Below are 21,762 nucleotides of genomic sequence, written 5' to 3'. Positions count from 1 at the left end.
TATTGAAAAGTGAAAGAAAGAGAATTTCTTTTCATCATTTGCCTTTAGTAAAAATCATTATTTTTACCTATGCTAAATAAATATCAGCACAATGTACTGGAGTTTCTGTAGAATTATAGAAGTAGCCAGATACCAAAGGACATAATCACTTAAGTACAAAACAAAACAGAATGGTTACCGTAAGAAAAAAAGATATACAAACACACACACGCACAGTGAATAAATGTCAGGAGAAATCTAAGAAAATATCTTGGCAAAATAATTTTGAGCAAACTTATTGAATAGGATTTCATATTTTATATGACTAACGTAGAAGATGAGGAATCAGATCTATTATTCAACATTAAACAAAGATTTGTGTTTCCCAAGAGAAAATAGTAGGTCTATAAGTATATAAACAATTTTCCCTGATATAACAAGATAATTCATGTTTTTTAAAAAGATATAAATTAAGTGTAGACAAGTCTTTATAAGTTGTTATCATGTCAACAATGACAAGAGCAAAAACAAAAGATTTTACATATATTTTATCCAAAATAAAACAAAAAATTTTAGTCTTAATATTAATCATTCTGAAGGTGGAGAAAAATGTAAAAGACAGTAAAACAGAATGATTTACTGTTACCAATTCTTTTTATCTTTTTGACTGAAATTGTATACGGAGTTCAGTTTTTAACCTTGCGAAATTAATCTAATTTGTAAAGAGGCTCTAAAAATGGTGGTTGATTTCATGGCAAAAAGCAGGAAGAAAAATCTTTCAAATAAGTTATTGTCAAAGCGTCACTGAGTCTTGTCCCTATTGACAAACAGGTCAAGGAAGGACATGTTAGACCATGTTGTCTGAGATAACTTAAAAGACGATGATCAAAGCTGAAATGGCTCTGATCATAAGACTGTTAGGTCATTGCTGATACAGAGCTAAACTAAAACAAGTAGGGGAACAAAATAAGTGTCCTGCAAAAAAAAACACAATGAAGGGCTTACAACAGATTTGATCTCGCAAACTACAAGTTAGAAAGCAATACTTGACACATCCCTTTCCTCTCAACAAGAAATATCTTTGGTTCACTCAGCAGAATGCAGCCATGCTGAGGAACCACCTCGAAGAATTTTCAGTTGAACAAATCAACCCCAGTATTTTCCATTATTTTAAGCTTGATACTTATTCTATCAGTTACTTTCGCCAAACCACTAAATTATGAGAATGTAAACACACCAACACCAGTTGTCAAGTAGTGACATATCATCATCATTTAACGTCTAGTCTCCATGTTGGCATGAGTTGGACACACGGACACACAACGAACTGCTTTCGGTTTCTATCTCCCACATCCACTCACAAGGCTTTCATTAGTCCAAGGCTATCATAGAAGACATTTGCCCAAGATGCCATGCAGTGGGACTGAACCCAGAACCAAATGGTGAAGAAGCAAACTTCTTACCACACAGCCACACCTGCAACTATGTATTAAGATTTAATATTGCGCATTTTTGATGAACAGTGACCTGAAAGTAATTGTGAAGCAATAAGTTTTGCCATTTTTCATGGCATACTCAGAGGAGTAGAAGGGCTCCATTTATGAGCCATTTTGGTATCCTGTGATTAGTGGGAGGATAGAATTTGGTTATCTTCAAACCAGAAAACTTACCTGAATATTTGCAACAGAGTGGTATTAAATCAGAAAAGATATTATTCCTCTAATAAGCTTCTACACGGCTTCCATCAACCAAATTTCACACACAAAGCCTTGGTTGAACCAAGACTTATAATAAAAGACACCTGCCCAAGGTACCACACAATGACACTGAACTCCTAATGACATAGTTAAAAAGCAGAGTCCTTAACTCCACAGCAATGCCAGGTTTAACCCTTTCGTTACCAACCCAGCTGAAACCGGCTCTGTCTCTGAGTATAAATGTCTTGTTTTCAAAAGTTTTGAACTAAAAACTTCCACAACTTAGTCACAATTTATGCTCTTAACGCTAGCCAAATGATAACTAAGTTATTTTACTAAATTCTTTGTTGTATTTAAAGTAATTGAAAGAAGCACAGAGCATCTCAAAATAAATACAGTAACGAAAGGGTTAACATACTTCTAAGTTGCATAAATTTACTCTTTTAACGTAAACAATGCAGAAAGGGAGCTTGGCTTCTCGTGTTATTTCAAAGAGAATGAAAAATAAAATGTTTAGAATTTAAGAACAAGGACAAATATCAAGAAATAAAGCAATAATTTTAAGTATGATTTGAAAAAGTAAAGGAATTTCAGTAAATAAGAATTTTTTTTTTAAATGTATATTCTATAGGTGACTAGTTTCTTATGAGTAACCTCGTATACTCTTAGTATTTCTTGTAAAATGCAACTCTCAGTGAAGAACTAACATCAGTTTAGTAACTATAAAACAATATTCCCACTTCTCAAATGAGGGAGATCTACAGATCATTTAATATTTATACTAATACAGAAATTTAAAACAAGGCTTTCTAGCATAAGCCAGAAGTTATCTAAGGGTTACAGCTTGAATTATTGGGTCATTTGAAAAGGTAGGCAAGCTGTTTCCTAGGTAACTTGATCAATATATGAACAAATTATATTTGTAATGGTACAACACATTAACCCTTTCGTTACCAACCCGGCTGAAACCGGCTCTGGCTCTTTAGTACAAATGTCTTGTTTTCATAAGTTTTGAATTCAAATCTTCCACCAAACCTTAGTCACAGTTTATGTTCCTAACACTAGCTTAATGATAACTAAGTTAATTCACTAAATTCTTTTGTTATATTTAAAATAATTGAAAGAAACACAGAGCATCGCAAAATAAATACAGTAATGAAAGGGTTAAAGGCAAATATGGAAAGACTGAACAGCAACGCTATTTGTTGTTAGAAAATAAAAGCAGGTTAAGAGATGGAAGCAAAAGCTCTGAGACAAACATGTTTATAAACAATAAGCACAAAATATTAGATAATATTCCTTGATCAATATTGAGTAAGAAATGAAAAGTTTTATTTGGCAATCTGATGTTGTTTTAATTAAATTAAAAGTTATAACTCTAGGATTAGACTTAACCCAGCCCAAAAATAACTACAAGGAGTCCAACCCATGCTAGCATGGAAAGCGGATGCTAAACAATGATGATGATAGTGATAAAAATCTATAAAAGTTGAAGAATATATATCATCATAATTTAACATCCGTTTTCCATGCTGGCTTGGGTGTGTATGTGTATGTATATATATATATATATATATATATATATATATATAGCAAAAACTGTCTGATGAACGGCAACGAGAAACTCAGAGTAACAGATTTTGTTGAATTTTCTGCTGCTTTAAATAAAGTATATATATATATATATATATATATATAGGTAATATTACAACTGATGACAAAAGATTATAGCTACAATTAGTGCTCAAGGTTGACTTCCAGCTAAACTACTTGAGCTGCAACTAAAAATGCAGAGATGTTATAACTGTCTGATAAAGATTGACTATGTCATTATCTGATACCAGTTGTGTGCCTGTTTGTATGTATGTGGGTGTGTGTGTGTGTATATATATATATATAAATTAGAGATAAAACCACTATTAGGCAAATCAAACAGTGAAAAACATAAACCAAAACATAAAAATAAATATAATTAATATAATATACAAAATATATAAATATAAATTTTTAAACTTTTTTAATATTTATTTTTTTTTTCATATATAACTATCAAAAAGGTATTAAAAAGTTTAATATAATATAAGTAAAACCACTACGTATGTTTCATGGCCATAACCCAATTTGAATTACAATAATTTAAATTCAAATTATAATCATAGTCAATCTTCAGGTTAAAGATAAATAGTTAAATAAATAAGCAAATATATTTAAACAATATTTTTTAAGAAATAAATAAAATAATAATTTTTCTTATAAAAAATTCTATTATCAAATTAGAAACTTTAACGATTAGGATTATGTCATACAATCCAATTATAATGTTAATATTAATTTTTAAGGTAAAAATAGATAGAAAATGTATTTATTTAAGATATAAAATGGCTATAAAACCTAATAAACTCACAAATAACCTAATCTCAGTTATAGTCAATATCTAATTACCAAATCATTTAACAAATAAAATAATCACTATTCATATTTTTAAATTTAAGTTCAAATCTAATAATTATAAAAAATATTTAAGAATAATAACTAAATTATTATCAATAAATATAATAATTAAGATCTAAAATTTTCTCTATCAATAAATATACATACGCATAATGAAAACTAAATAAATTAATTATTCCATTATTATTTACGAAATATATTAAAAAATTAAAGATGAAAAAGCAAATTATAAACATATAACCTATCTTTAAAAAACCGTATAACTATTTAACGATCAATATATCTTGTTGGCCAATTAGTAACTTACAAAAACCGTATAGTTATAATCTACTAATGAAATACCTATCTTCAACAACTAAATACTTATACGATCAAAATATCAATCCTTAGTTATATAGTATCCAATAAAATACAATATAACATAAATTATTAAAATAACTTAATAAAAAGCTTTACTTAGCTTTCAAAAATCGTGTCATTAACTAAACTAATAATAAACAAATGGACCATTCTTTTAACAATGAAAACTACAAATATATTTTAAACAATGAATAATACTAATACATATTATCAATGGAAAATGGCTATATTTAAGCTATAATAGAACAAAGTCACTATTAGAGATATCTATGAATATATAATATGGCTTAAAAAAAGATAATAAAATCTCAAATATCGTTAGCTCAGTTATAGTCCAAAATTTAATTACCGAATTATTTAACTAAATAATCATTATTCATATTTTAGATTTAAGTACACATCTAATAATTATATATATATATATATATATATATATATATATATATATATATATATATATATATATAAAAATAATAATAAATATGAATATTAAAAGTTTAAAAGTTTATAAATTTAAAATTTAAAAACTATATAAATTTATAAATATAAATTAAAAATTTTTAATTTAAATAATTTAATTTTAAATTTATATATTATATTAATTATATTTATTTTTATGTTTTGGTTTATGTTTTTCATTGTTTGATTTGCCTAATAGTGGTTTTATCTCTAATTTAATTTATATTTATACTGTGAAATTTGATTTAATCCTAAATCTAATTTTTCCCTGTAAGTTTGGATTTACTCCCCAATATTATTATATATATATATATATATATATATATATATATCATTTATAGAATCATGGCTCTCATGGCTCAAATAAAGCAATAAATAATAACATGTAAATATTATTTATAGCATTAGGTGAGTCTCATGAGCCACTACTTCAAAAAGAATTACTTTATGTTCTCTCAGAAGTTTATAAAAGTCTTATATTCTTATATATACAACATAGATATAATAAATGCAAAGAAATTTTATAAAATGTGCAGAACATCTATAAGAACAAATGTTAAAACGTTTTCTCAATCAATCAAAGAGAACACTTAACTTTTTAAAGTAGTATATACATTGATATGTATGTATGTATAGTCACCCACGCAAAGCAAGTTAGTTTTGATGAATGAGTCATGTACACCAATTTTCAACAGGCCCACAGACATCATAATCATCATCTTCACACACTGGCATGAGGTGGACTATGTATGTATGTGTGTGTGTGTGTGTGTGGTGTGTGTGTGTGTGTGTGTATATATATATATATATATATATATATATATATATATATATATATACACACACACACATACATGTGTGTGTGTGTCATTTAACATCCATCTTTCATGCTGGCATGGGTAAGATGGTTTGACAAGAGCCAGCCAGCCAGAAGCCTACACCAGACTTCTGTGACTGTTTTGGCAGGATTTTTACAGCTGGATGCCCTTCCTAACACCAACCACCCAGCTGAGTAGACTTAGAGCTTTTTATGTGGCACAAGCACAGGCGAAATCAGTTTTGGCAAGGTTCTCACAACTGGATGCCCTTCCAAATGCCAACCACTTTACAGTGTGGATCAGATGCTTTTTAAGTGGTGCCTGCACTGACAGGGTCACCAAGATATATATATATACACACATACATATATATATACATATATAGGCGCAGGAGTGGCTGTGTGGTAAGTAGCTTGTTTACCAACCACATGGTTCTGGGTTCAGTCCCACTGCGTGGCACCTTGGGCAAGTGCCTTCTACTATAGCCTCGGGCCGACCAAAGCCTTGTGAGTTGATTTGGTAGACAGAAACTGAAAAGAAGCCCGTCGTATATATGTATATATATGCATGTGTGTGTATATGTTTGTGTGCCTGTGTTTGTCCCCTTAGCATTGCTTGACAACCGATGCTGGTGTGTTTATGTCCCCGTTACTTAGTGGTTCGGCAAAAGAGACTGATAGAATAAATACTGGGCTTACAAAAGAATAAGTCCCGGGGTTGAGTTGCTCGATTAAAGGCGGTGTTCCAGCATGGCCGCAGTCAAATGACTGAAACAAGTAAAAGAGTAAAAGAGTATACATACACACAGACACACTTCTCTAACCCACATATAAATACATCTAGAAATTAGTCATTATCCAAATGAACTTACCAACTGAGCTAAGCTTGATGGTCCTGTGACAAGCTAGAAGAATGATAAAAGAAAGTTCAACTTAGAATTACATAAATTAAACAAGTAAAACAACAGCTAATTGACCTTTCAGAAGACTGATTCAGTATAATTATACTAATTAATATAACAACATACCATTGATAAGCCTTTCCTTCAAGTCAATTAGAACTCATATACATATATAAAGCTACAATCGTCTTATAAACAATATCAGAGAAAATAAAATTGTTTTATATTTTTGTTAATATATGAAAAAGAGTAACATTCTAGATTGGTGAAATACAATACCAACCTGCGTTTATATTTGACTAAATGATGGGTAACAAACAAAAACAGGTAATAAAATAATTGTTCAAATTACATCATCTTCAGAGAGTAAAAATATTTTAAAATATTCTGTACAATATTTGTGTGAGTGGTTGCTTGTCTGTTTTATTTAACTCTTCACCTACTACCCCTTTATTACTCTCCCAATTATCAATTGCCTTCTTTTCTATTCACTGTACCATACCCCCAATATAACAAAGGATGGCACCAGACATGTCTATATTAATTATTTCTTTACTACCCACAAGGGGCTAAACACAGAGGGGACAAACAAGGACAGACAGACAGATTAAGTCGATAATATCGACTCCAGTGCGTAACTGGTACTTATTTAATCGACCCCGAAAGGATGAAAGGCAAAGATGACCTCGGCGGAATTTGAACTCAGACCGTTGCGGCAGACGAAATACGGCTATGCATTTCGCCTGGTGTGCTAACGTTTCTGCCAGCTTGCCGCCCACCCAACTGTCACCTTTTATCACTCTACCATTGACCATGTCGAACGATGGCTTACTATCATCTCTCTCCTTTAATGATACCTCTTTTACTATCTCTCATTTTACTGCCAACTAACCTTTCTTCTCTTTCACATTATTCATTCCCTTCTTACTGTTTGTCGTCACAGAACCTTCTACACGCTGATGACATACTTTCAACTTCCTTTACTCCTCTTTTTACCACCGTCTCCATCATATTGCCTATCACTTTCTTCCGTTGTCCCTTCAACTATCCTCTACACATATGCATTCAACACATGACTTGGAGTACAGCAGACAAGATAACCTCTCCAGTGTTGCTATCATGATAAAATGCACCCAGTGCACACAGTAAAGTAACTGATAACAGACCCTCATTCTCGCTCACAACATCATAAGCGGAAAGTGTAACCTCTCGAAAGAGCTGTTCTTCACTCCTGCTCCAGAGCGTCGGCTGCGGGGTCACTCCGAAAAGCTCTATCTGCAACAATTTCATCTCAATCGAAGGAGAGGGGCTTTCTCCATCCGGGTTGCAGATCTGTAGAATAAACTGCCGGACGAGATAGTAAAGATGCCGACACCCGCTCGGTTCAAAGTCGCTCTTGACCAGAAATGGCCTGAACTCTTTGCATGAACATAACTCCATGTCCCCCTACATGGCCTTGCTTTTTGCTTTTTGAGCCAAAAAATTAACTTAAATGCACCCAGTGCACACTGTAAAGGAATTGGTAATGGAAGAGAGACAAAATAGGACAGAGAGGATGCATTAGTCTCGTTGAGGGTCTCTCACATTGAGATAAAAGAACTGTGCTTCTTGTTGACAAAGTGATAATTTCTGATCTTACTGGTGTGTTCTTTTAGATCAGGGGTTCCCAATCATTTTTATCTAGGGACTCCTCTGATTACTATTCTATTCTGGTGGACCCTCATAGTCATTTGACGGTTAAAAACTATAGAGACTTCTTTCAAAATTTCTATTTTGTTTTTCACATATTAAAGTGTGTAGCTTGAACTATGTAAAATGTTAGAGAAAGAAACCCAGCTGTTCCTTGCAATACATATCAATAAACATCTAAGGCAAAATTTTTTCAGGTGCCCTTAAAATACTATTGTGGATTCCCCAACTTACTATTTTGTTGTATAGACCCCTAAAAATCTTATATGGACACTCAGGGGGCCATATGGATCCAAGATGAGAACAAGTTTTAGATAAAGCTCTTTATCATATTGGTTCTGCTTTCAACATTAAAAACCTGCTATATATGAAAATTCTCAAAAAAAAAAAAAAAGGTTTGACTGTCCTCATCAATGTGATGCATATGGATGAGGACAGCTGCATAAAGAAGCGCCAATCTCCAACAGTGGACAGAACCTGTGGAAGAGGTAGACCTAGGAAGACATGAGACGAGGTGGTGAAGCATGATCTTCGAATGTGGGGTCTCACAAAGGAGGTGACAAGTGATTGTGACCTTTGACAATTTGTGGTGCTCAAGAAGACTCAGAGCCTAGTGAGATCATAGTTATGGCTGGTGCCGGTGACGCCTAACAGCATCCATGCTGGTGAAACATAAAAGCACCAGTAATGGTGACATGTAAAAGGCACCCATTACACTCTCAGAGTGATTAGCATTAAGAAGGGCATCCAGCTATGGAAACCAAGCCAAAATCAGACTGGAACCTAGTGCAGCTCTCTGGCTTACCAGCTCCAGTCAAATTGTCAAAACCATACCAGCATGGAAAGCGAACATTAAATGATGATGACGATTTATGTTACTAATTCACAGGGTTTTCTTTTACTGAGGCATAACAGTAGAAAATGGGTAGGGAAAACAGTCAATTTATGTCATCCCCAATACTCAACTGGTACTTGCTTTATCAAACCCAGAAGGATGAAAGGTGAAGTGAACCACAGCAGGAATTTGAACTAAGAATGTAAAGGGCACAACTAACCACCACAAAGCTTTTTGTCTGACATGCTAATGATTTTGCTAATCCAATGCTTCAAGATATGAAGATCTTATAATCACATTTCTTCTACTTTGCAGATGAAAGGATTATATCTATATAAGGAATCTACATTAGAAATGACATCCAGTTGTTCCATTTTAGAATTAAAAAAATGAAATTCTTACCAAATCTGTTAAGCTATCATTCCTCCCAGTATAGTCTTCATTGGAGCCAATCCTGAATGATTGAATTTCAAGAGAAGTTTGTTCGGGCTCATTTTCCCTGAATTCATATGCAATTCCTCTTTCATGAATTTGTGCATATTCACTAAAAATGAAAAAAAAATATGGCATTAATAAATTTTTTTTTTAAATCCATTTCAAGTGTACCCAGTTTTTTTATAGGGGTCAAAGTCAACTTGTAAAAATGTCAAAAAATCTTACCTAAATATTATCTTTACACTTACCATTCTTACCATCTGTATAAATAACACAAGTAAATATTCACATGCAAAGATATGAATGCATTATAAATTCATTAAATCTATAAATATGCTAATAATAAACATCAAATATAATTTGAAGAACTTAAATTTTAACTTACTTCTGTGAAATATGTTCCAGATTATTCCAAATAGTATCAAAATCCTGCGAAGCCCTCTGATTAGATGACATTCCTTGAGAGGCCATTTTTGACTCAGATGGTATCACCACCTTACCAAACCTATTATTAAAAAAATACATTTTTAAATTTAGAAATATTAAAATTTCTAAGTCTCTCTAAATCGAAATAATAAAGAATATTTTAATTTGCTTTAATTCTTGCAAAACAAACAACATCTTTTCTTCTGAAATGTCTTTAAAATATATATAAGTTTGAATGCTAATTTTTGGGGTTTTTTTTTTTTGTTTACGTAACTCCATTACTTTATGAAATGCGTTATTTCTAAGCATAAATGCAAATGTAAAATAAATAATTTTGTCAATTCTTATTTTACGCTTCACAACCATATTTTGTTTTAAAAAAGAAAATTTTAAAGTTTTTTTTTTTTATGAAGAAAACTAAATTAAAATTTTATTTTCATGTTAATGCTTTTTCTAAATTTAATGAAAGAATGGAGGTTCAACTTAATTTTGTTATGACCAACTTGTGCAATATATTTTTTCAAAGTAACTTATACAGCAATAACAAACGTTTCGTTTGTTATTGCTATATAAGTTTACCTCAAGTAATTTTTGAAGAGGGAAGAAATGAAATAAGAAAGACCAAACAAATGAATTCAAAGAAATCTTAAATGTTGCCTACAAAACCGTGTGAAAGGTACAAAGGGAGAATGTTTACGCATCTTATTAAACGAAATATGTTTTACATATAACAGATAATAATACTAAAGTTCTACAGTGAAAATCTATAAATAGAATGGGTTTTTACGTGAATAGGCTAAAAAATATTTATGTGTCGAAAAATCATTTGTCAGAAAACAATTAGCTGATTTGCAGAAGAAAAAAGAAAACTTTGGGATTTCTGAAATCAATAAAAATAGAATTTTAAAAACTTAAATTTGGTTTGCACAAAGAATGAAGAGAAAAACAGAAAGTTTAACCCATTTTTATTTATTGAAAATACTATGCCCACCCGTACCAATGACTAATGACTAAAAATCCTTGACCTCTTCCTCACCTCCAAACCTCAGACTTCATTACCTCCACCCATGAGATCAGTTGACAACTGGTCTTAAATCGCCTGAACTCGGTTAAACGGGTGACCGAAACAGTATAACTAGATACGCGCCCCCTCCACCACACGAATTTGTTTCCTCATAACTTGCTGAAAATGTACATGCAAAAGTTAATAAAATTTTCCAGAGATACATATTAAACGGGTATAGATTAGAGTTATATTGAAATTTGTAGTGGCAAGATTTGATGGGGTGAGTAGTGTCGGATAATCCACACCTCGATTTTTCATAACTTTCTAAAAGATGAATAATTTTTAGTGAAACTTCTTACAAATGCGTCTGAGACAGTGGAGATTATGTAGGGTTTTGATATGGAAAAAACCCGTATGGGGTTAGATGATTCATACTCTTCGACTTTATTTCCATATAAGTTTTACTGAACCCCACTTTTTTTTAAAAATCAAATTCCGATATAATCGCGATCTACACCATCTGAAACATATCAGTTGAAAACTATATCTAAAAATATCTATTTTAATAAAAATACGAGGTGGCAGGACACATAGTTATGCCATCAAAGCCACAGAAATATCAAAGTATATCCCGCACTTCTAAATCCCACAAATCTTTCGCAAAAATTGTTAATATTTATTCTTCCCGGCACTACAACTCTGGAATACCGCACCGATGCCTTAAATTGTCATGCATTCTTAAATATTAATTAAAAAAATGCAAAGAGGTCTTAGAGAGTACAAATAAGAAAATGAAACATTTTTAATAGAAATATTATGACATTTCTTTAAAGCGATTTTGTTCCCTTTCTTTAAAGTAATATGTATAAATGTATAATCGATACACAATGTTATGAGAAAATTTACAAACGACAAAAAAAAAAAAAACCTAGCCAATAAATACTTTAATCTGTTCAACTGCAACAACACTGTATATAGTTGCCTAATTAAAATTGGCACCTATTACGTCATTTGACATGTGCGCTGACTGCAACAACCCAAACAATTAAGTGTGCGGAACAACACGAGACACGGCTTCAGGAGATGGTAGGAGGCGGAAGTTCCAACGTGTTAGAAACGTCAAATAGACCCAAAATATTTACAAATCAATTGAGGCTCTTCGAAATTAAGATTATACATATACATATATGTATATATATATAATCTTAATTTCGAAGAAATTGTAGTGTTCTTGTAAGTTGCTGCTCACATTGCCTCCCCTCGGATTAAAAAGTATATATATATATATACACACTATATATATATAATTAAATAGGGGTAGAAGTCGATATTAATCAATTAAAACCAGTGGCCTAGCATTTTTTTTTTAATCCGAAGATTAAAAATTTCATACATACAAAATTTATTTTTACACTTTGGTTTTTTTGCTGAATTTTTTTCTTGAGAACACATTCTTCGTGGTAAATGGCGAGTTTGACGTCTATTTCTAGCATACAGGCTGTCCACTATTAGTGGTCATTCCTCTAAATTTTGCATATATATATATATAGATATGTATCTATATATAATCATTCACAAAAAGATTTATTTTGATAAGAATGATACAATCAAGTAACTTGATCTGATCACAGTGGGAGGAGACGTAATCAACAACGTTATTACTGTTATTAAAAAACAAACCCTTACTATGGAAGAATTTTGATTTTTGCAACTCCCCCAAATGGGTAATGGTGTCATATGTATGAAGACTAGCTCACATTGTTAAAAAAAAAGTGCAGTTGTGAGGCAATCATGTCTTTCTCATAAACAATAATTCTAATTTTGGGCACAAGAACAGCAAATTTTTAGGGGAAGGCGTCGGCAATATCATCGCCCCTAGTAACTTAACTGAGGGTTTATTTTACAGACAGTGGAGGGATGAAAAGCAAAGCTGACCTCTGAGGAATTTGTGCTAAGTACGTAAAGAGCTGGAACAAATACCACAAGGTATTTTGCCCAATAATAGTCGATTAGTATCTACAATAAATATATATAATGTTGATGCGAAGGGGGAAAATAGAACTCAAAATATTAGAGTGTGTGTGTAATGGATAAGGGATAACGTGTGCCAATATATAGAGATTAACCTAATACAGACCAACAGATCTACCTCACTTCAGGATTGTAGCAGTAGTAGTTATTTAGCCATGGTAGCAAACACCTAACATACAAGTTAGTCGGTTGAAAAATAGTTTCAATAGTAGCCATGTTTTAGACGATACTTCAAGTGTGGGTATTTTACCCTAAATTGCATCATTTTGAAAACTAGATTATCAAGGCAGTAGTTTCTTCTAGCTCCCTCCTTGCTGGTAAATGAGTACTTGGTAAAATCAGCAAGAAAAACCACAAATACATAAACGAACAAACCTCTACATGGTCACTCTACATGCTAGAAGTAGCAGCCAAATTTCCATAATATAACATCATGCTATCATAAAAGGAAATGGACACAATAGGTAAATGTAGTGGTAATGTAGTCCTATATACTATAAGCAGGAAGGAAAAAAACTGGATGTTCATGGGCGGAAGTTTTTTTTTTTTTCATTAAATGTCTGCTCGATAAGGGTTGATCTTGGCGCAAACAACAAATTTTTATTTTGGTACTTGTATCAAGTACCTGTTATTTTATGTTACAACCTAAATAAGGAAGGTCATAATAACTAAGAAATAAAGCTGAAATGGGATTCACATCCATGCATGTTCAAAAGAAAAAAATTTAAAAACTACTTCCTCTTCAGATTATCTCCAATAAGCAGATAACAGATTTTTGTTATATATATACAGATACAGGCACTTGTACAAGTACCATATATACACTCGTTATAATATTTTAACGAAACTGTCCCTTAATTATCAGTTGTTACCCAATGTTGGCCTAATAAAAGTATTAATAATTAAATCAATTATAATTACAATTAAAATACTTGTTACATTTGTACACTATAAACATCTTGTGTACCCACCCAACTGTCTGGCTGGCTGACAATAAAAATGACCCGATTATAAAATAACGAATACCGGTTCTCGCGACACAGTGTAAATATTTACTTCTACGAAAAGCTTATATCTTATATAGAATGGACAGTTTCAATAATTACAAAAACGAAAAATATTCAGAGATTGTATCCATCCAATATCACCTAATTAACATTTATTCATTCCAATGGTTTCCCTTAGTATATTTCCCTTGAAATATCTGTAACTCTTCCTTTAATTATTTAATTTTTTTTAGTTAACAGAATGGAAACAACATTTATTGTATAACTAATACTGAGAGAGAAGGAAAAAATTGATCATAGAAAAGTTTTTTAAATTTCTCGACTGCCTGCTCAGAAACATGGCCTAAATCAATACAGAAGTATACAAATATGTGGTATTGTTTTTTAAATCATTTTTAAATTGCATGCCCTAAAAAAAAAGGGTAATGAACGTCATAAACTCAAAGCTAGATGTCTTATAATATGCTTTGAATGACAGTTCAACAGTAGGAAAAATAATATAGAGAGAGAGGACTTCAGATAGAATTCAGCAAAATCAAAATATTTGTTATTTATATAGGAAGTCACATGGGAGGACGAAAAACAAAGACAGGATAAATCAGCTATAAATGCTTTAAATAAAAGACGAAGATTTAGAATTTTGAACATGTAAAGTGATTGATATTACCGTCTGTAGAAAAAAAGGCAGAATCCTACAAGAAATGTGAGCGATTCTCCCGGAGAAAATTGGAAGTGTAGGAGAACTTAAGGCCTCGCCATATTACAACTAATGAACTATGGGATTGATTGTGAAAAGCGTGATGGCGGGAAAACTTGCAATTTGACAAGTTGCAATTATCTTCAGTTTATTTAACTAGTATACTATACTGGGACCTTTTTTCTTTATACTGGGCTAAATTAGATAATATTGAGAAATTTTTAGTTATATAATAATAAAGATAATAATAATAATTTAGTACGTCGGCTTGTCTACAATATTTTTTTTTAAACGAATTCCTGTGGTATATATGTATCATTGTCATGCAAACATTATATAAACAAATAGCATCACGCAGTCTCAACCTGAAGAAAATAGTAGCAAAACTCACTCAAATCATACCGAACCTCTTTAATAAAAAAAAAAATTCATATTGGACAACAAAGGCGGTGATATTAACGTAAAATGTTTGGGAGACAAGTTGATATTAAGTCTACTCAAACATTGTGAGCATAACGGGGATGTGCCATCTGTTAAAGTCTGTTTTCCATGCTGGTATGGATTGGACAGTACCCGACGGGTCGGCGTGCTCTAATGTCTGCTTTGACCTGGTTTCCACAACTGAATACCCTTCCTAAAGACAGCCACTTTTCGAAGTTGTAAAGGGATGGTACTACTAGCGAACAGTGGTCCCGGTGCTCGCACACGCGTACTCGCGCTAGCTAGTCATGACTAGTCGATCCTTACTTTGTGTTTTCGTGTTATTTACTTTGTTTTAAAAATTATTTACTTTGTGTAAAAAAATTGGATCTTTTCCTTTTGAACGGCAGATGTCAACACAATTTCTAGTTAACTAAACACTTTTAAACTTCGTATACTGGTAGAATGTGTTTATAAAACATCGTTTTTTCTTGGCTTTATTGAGAAAATTCTATAGTTTATAAGATATTTCGTCTGAAATTTCGAGCATTTCGGCAATTTTAACCAATCAAATACGTCCATTTGGAGTGAAAACATACCGTGCTGTATAAATATGCCCCTCGTTTAAGAAACAGATTGGGTTTATTTACATTTGCGAAGAAAAAAGGATACCCTTCCCCCTAACCCTAACTCTAAACCTCACCCTAAAATAGATTGAAATGCAATAGAGCGATACTAGGGTTATAATTATGGGTGACAATTTCATACGACACTCCTACGGAAAATGGGATTTTTTTCTTGCGGCGTCAAATGAAAATGTCACCCATAATTATAACCCTAGTATCGCTCTATTGCATTTCAATCTATTTTAGGGTTAGGTTTAGTTAGAGTTAGGATTATGGTTAGGGGTGGGGGAAGGGTATCTTTTTTTCTTCGCAAATGTAAATAAACCCAATCTGTTTCTTAAACGAGGGGCATATTCATACAGCACGGTATGTTTTCACCCCAAATGGACGTATTTGATTGGTTAAAATTGCAGAAATGCTTGGTTTTTAAAGTGGAAATATGTTACAAACTATAGAATTTTCTCAATAAAGCCAAGAAAAAAATGATGTTTTATAAACACATTCTACCAGTATACGAAGTTTAAAAGTGTTTAGTTAACTAGAAATTGTGTTGACATATGCCGTTCAAAAGGAAAAGATCCCAAGAGTTGTTGGGAGTAATAAGGGTGGAAGCTAGAAAGAGCATGTAAGGAATACGACTGTAGGTGAGGTGGTTGGTGACATAGGTCTCCTTTTGTACGCCGCACGGTCCCATCTCTAACAAAATAGGATAAGCCATAATACAACTTATATAATACAGTGCCAACAGAATATAAATGAATGACGACAAGCCATTCCACTCTTTGAGAGAACAGAAGATTTTATTAACAAGTGTCTTCTATTATAGCCTCGGGCCGACCAAAGCCTTGTGAGCGGATTTGGTAGACGGAAACTGAAAGAAGCCTGTCGTGTATATATATATATATATATATATGAAAGTGCATGTTTGTGTGTCTGTGTTTGTCCCCCTAGCATTGCTTAACAACTGATGCTGGTGTGTTTATGTCCCCGTTACTTAGCAGTTCGGCAAAAGAGACCGATAGAATAAGTACTGGGCTTACAAAAGAATAAGTCTCGGGGTTGAGTTGCTCGACTAAAGGTGGTGCTCCAGCATGGCCGCCGTCAAATGACTGAAACAAGTAAAAGAGTAAAGAGTAACAAGCCGTTCCACTCTTTGAGAGAACAAGATTTTATTAACAAGGTGTCAAAGTGTTGTGAGTGCTAGCGAGTGTTGTGCATGCAACAAGTGTCTGTGACAAAAGTGAACGTGTATAACACGGAAATACAGAGTGTAAGATGAAAGTCTCAGCCTAGTGTTAAGATGGAGTTTAGATTACTAGTTCATGCAGGAAGTACATGATGTGCAAGAGTTCTATACAAGAAGTTGTGTCTCGAAGCGGAGGCAGGTTGGGCAAATATGCTATGGATTGTTTTACTTGGTGAAAGGTTCACTCTTACAGGTCTAGAGTCAAAGAAATATTTTTCACCCCTATGAGATATATATTTCTTTACTACCCACAAGGGGCTAAACACAGAGGGGACAGACAAAGGGATTAAGTCGATTATATCAACCCCAGTGCGTAACTGGTACTTAATTTATCAACCCCGAAAGGATGAAAGGCAAAGTCGACCTCGGCGGAATTTGAACTCAGAACGTAACGGCAGACGAAATACTGCTAAGCATTTCGCCCGGTGTGCTAACGATTCTGCCAGCTCGCCGCCTTAGTCAAACAACTAGTGTACTGAAATCAAGCCCTTTATATAGAAGAGAAATGACTCAAACATAGCCTAGGAAAAACAGTGTCACGTGACCTTAACCAAAGGCCATGATTGGTTGGCTTAGTGGCGCGAAATAAGTAGAGACAAACCATGCCACATGTCAACCAATCAGATCATTGGACGCAACAGGAACAACCCAGCCAAAGATGGCTGTAATCTCTAACGAGATCATTCCTGTTGTGTCTCTCAAACAGTGAGGATATCAGATACCACTACAAGCAGTAAAGATGACGGTAGCAAGATGTCAGGGTGGGTCCTAAAAACAAAAGAACAAGCTAGACAGGCAGAGTTTGGAACAGTGTATGAAAACAATGAGGAATGGTTAGAGATGGTGAAAATCCAATACACTGAGGGATGACTGGAGGTAGAGGTAGGGGTGAAGAGATGGGTGATCGATAAATCATGAATCCAAGGGAAGGTTAAGGAGAATAGGCGCTAACTAGCAGTACAGAGGTGATGAAGAGAAACTCAACAATAATAATAATCCTTTCTGGTGTAGGCACAAGGCCTGCCAGCCTCGCCTGGTCCCCGTGCCGGTGGCACGTAAAAAGCACCATTCGATCGTGGCCGTTTGCCAGCCTCGTCTGGCACATAAAAAGCACCCACTACACTCATGGAGTGGTTGGCGTTAGGAAGGGCATCCAGCCATAGAAACATTGCCAGATCAGACTGGGCCTGGTGCAGCTTTCTGGCTTCCCAGACCCCAGTTGAACCGTCCAACCCATGCTAGCATGGAAAGCAGACGCTAAACGAAGATGATGATGATGATGAGGCTGGTTCACTCCAGAGTTTCACTGGTGCTTAATTTATTGACCCTGAAAGGATGAATGGCAAGTCGACCTTGGGTAGACAGAAGGTTGATAGAAAGAGAGATGATGAGTGTGGGGAGAGTTGCAAAAGTGTTAAGGGAGAGTGAGAGATGAGTAGTGATAGTGGAAAAGCAAAAGAGGTGGTTTAAAGTGAGATAAATTGGTATAGAGCAGTTAGCAATGTAATGTGATATATTTCTTTATTACCCACAAGGGGCTAAACATAGAGGGGACAAACAAGGACAGACAAAGGTATTAAGTCGATTACATCGACCCCAGGGCGTAACTGGTACTTAATTTATCGACCCCGAAAGGATGAAAGGCAAAGTCGACCTCGGTGGAATTTGAACTCAGAACGTAACGGCAGACGAAATACCTATTTCTATTTCTTTATTACCCACAGGGGGCTAAACATAGAGGGGACAAACAAGGACAGACAAAGGTATTAAGTCGATTACATCGACCTCAGTGCGTAACTGGTACTTAATTCATCGACCCCGAAAGGATGAAAGGCAAAGTCGACCTCGGCGGAATTTGAACTCACAACGTAGCGACAGACGAAATACCGCTAAGCATCTCGCATGATGTGCTAATATTTCTGCCAGCTCGCCACCTTTTGCCAGCTCACCGCCTTAGCAATGTATTGTGGTAGACGAACAGATACACCAGAAGGTGACAAGTTCAAAAGGAAGCTATGTCTGGCCACTTAGAACTCAAAGATAAATCTGAGAGTGGGAAAATATTTAATCAATAATATTAGTCTGAAAAAATATGTACTCTGTTTCACCTATTGCTCATGGGGAACTTGGGAACAAAAGTTTGAGAAGAGTTAATTTATAATGTACAGCAAGAGAAGAAACAGAAAACAAGGAAAATTATACAAACACACATCTAAACATATAATGTAAATGCACACACACACACACACACAGATACATGTACACAAAAATATAAATATATATACACATACAGATGTGCCAACCCTCGCTTCTTTCCAAGCAAGATAATACTTCCCTATGCCCTGACATGTTTTGGTCAGCCCAGGGTTATATAGTAAAGGATACTTGTCCAAGGCATCATTCAATGCAACTGAATCCAAGACAAGTTTCTTTACTGCATGTCCACACTTGTGTTAATATATACATATGTGTGTGTATGTACAATCATATCTATACCCATTATGCATGCACACACACACACACACACACACATATATAATAGGTTATACATCAAAAAGGTACATAATATAAACAATTAGTGCTCAGAACAGACAAGATACCTAAAATCCACTTTCAAATAAAGGGAGATAGAATCCAGCCGAACAAGAATTAGCTATAGGCAATGTACTGGTTGAGCTAATGAAAGTACAATAAAATAAAAGATGGACAAGCAGTTAATGGTACCAAGGCATTTATAAAATACAGAAGCAAGTATAAATACAATTAGGCAGAAAGAAAAGAAAAGAAAATCAGGAAAGTGAGAGTTCGTTGTAATTCTTCATAGAAAGATAAAAATCCTGAAAGTTCATACTCTAATATCAAAGATAAAAGAGAGAAACATTAGAGGAATGCTTCGTGGTAGTTCTTCATATTTAGGTAGGTGAATATCTGCTAAGTTCATTTTCAAACTTCACAAATAACAGAAAGGAGGATATAGGTAAACCTTTACAGCTGTTTCAGAGTTTGGTGCTCAGTAAGTGCAGTAATGTTAACTCTCTTAACACTCACCCCACCATCAGAAGGGGATAAAGTCTTAGCAGCCCATTAAAATACTATATTACTTTATAATAAAATGAAACTAGGATGCATAAGAATATGGACATGGACAAAAATCAAAATAACAAAAAAATCTTCCCTAAATAAACCCTTCAGATGAAATGGGAGAATTAGAAAAAATATTTTTGTTTTTTTTCGTTGTATTTCGGAATGGTCATTTTGCCAGTTTAGCCAATAAAAACACAGGCACTATATATTTGGTGTTACTTTGCTTTAGTGTTATTTATTTTTTACATTAATCTTCTTTCGTCACACTCCTGTGACCGCATCAGTTATTTTTGTATGTATGTTATTTTTGGTTTGTTTTATGAAAAAGAAATGTGGTTCATATTTATCAAAATCTACTGAATGTTTAATCTAAATCATTTACTTAACAAAAGGGTAAAGTATAAACTCTCTCTTTTAGAAAATTCAATGGTAGAAATAGCTGAACAAAACAGACTCATCACCTTAAGCATATCATATGTATATATCATCAGTAGTTCATATATCCAAAAAAGAGGCACACTCTAAAAAATTAGAGCAATAGCATATCTTTTTAGGAAGTTGATTGTTATGGCCAGTCAGAGAGTAGCCATTGGTTTTTGCACCAATACAGCACTTGACCATATAGGCAACTCATTAGACTCAAATGGTTGAAAGCACAAGAGGTTCTGTGCCTTCAGCCATTTGAGTCTGACTAGTTGCCTACATGGCTAAGCACTTTATATGTACAAAACCAGGCCTGGCCAACTCGAATTACACTGCGGGCCATTTTAATCACAGAAAGTTTTTTTGAGGGTCGCTTGTATACCTACAGAACTGAGAGTATTTTGCTTTCTCGTGTTATTAATTAGAATAATGAATGAATGATCGTTGATTCAACATGAAATATTATCGTTGTAAAAACAGTCTCTCTTTTACTTGTTTCAGTCATTTGACTGCGGCCATGCTGGAGCACCGCCTTTTATCGAGCAACTGGACCCCAGGACTTATTCTTTTTGTAAGCCCAGTACTTATTCTATCAGTCTCTTTTGCCAAACCGCTAAGTAACGGGGACATAAACACACCAGCATCGGTTGTCAAGCAATGCTAGGGGGACAAACACAGACACACAAACAAACACACGCATATATATATATATATATATATATACATATATACGACAGGCTTCTTTCAGTTTCCGTCTACCAAATCCACTCACAAGGCATTGGTCGGCCCGGGGCTATAGCGGAAGACACTTGCCCAAGATGCCACGCAGTGGGACTGAACCCGGAACCATGTGGTTGGTAAACAAGCTACTTACCACACAGCCCTTCTTTACTTTTCATTACAATCTTTGATTTTTGATAAAATTTTAAAAACGTTTGTTTAAATAAACCCATTTCAAGAAAGTATCAAAAGGGCCGCAAGATAAAAGTCTGCAGGCCGCAGCTGCCTGTAGGCCTCAGGTTGGCCAGCCCTGTTCAAAAACAACGGTCACTCTGACTGGCCATAACAATCGATTTCCAGACACAACAGTATATATATATATATATATATATACACATTTATATCACATGTATTTATATTACCTACATATACATATATTGAATGTGAGTGTA

The 21,762-nt window shown here is 33.8% G+C and overlaps 1 protein-coding gene across 7 annotated transcripts in view; it reads right to left on the bottom strand.

Annotated features, from left to right (window-relative positions):
* LOC115217849 (cellular tumor antigen p53) overlaps positions 1-21,762 on the bottom strand; it is a 229,632-nt gene that overhangs the window by 52,371 nt on the left and 155,499 nt on the right. For 4 of the 7 annotated variants that reach the window (XM_029787548.2, XM_029787551.2, XM_036507799.1 and 1 more), the window contains 3 exons: positions 10,010-10,129; positions 9,592-9,733; positions 6,636-6,668 (listed from right to left, as the gene is read on the bottom strand). In XM_029787548.2, coding sequence (XP_029643408.2) covers positions 6,636-6,668; positions 9,592-9,733; positions 10,010-10,129 — 295 coding nt within the window. Of the gene's footprint in view, positions 1-6,635; positions 6,669-9,591; positions 9,734-10,009; positions 10,130-10,629; positions 10,773-14,761; positions 14,887-21,762 lie in introns of those variants that run through there. The other 3 variants (XM_029787549.2, XM_036507802.1, XM_036507800.1) reach the window with 3 other exon arrangements.

The sequence above is a fragment of the Octopus sinensis genome, linkage group LG12 (genome assembly GCF_006345805.1).
Source record: "Octopus sinensis linkage group LG12, ASM634580v1, whole genome shotgun sequence".
NCBI classification, from domain to species: domain Eukaryota; kingdom Metazoa; phylum Mollusca; class Cephalopoda; order Octopoda; family Octopodidae; genus Octopus; species Octopus sinensis.
This window is presented reverse-complemented; position numbering and strand designations above follow the sequence as displayed.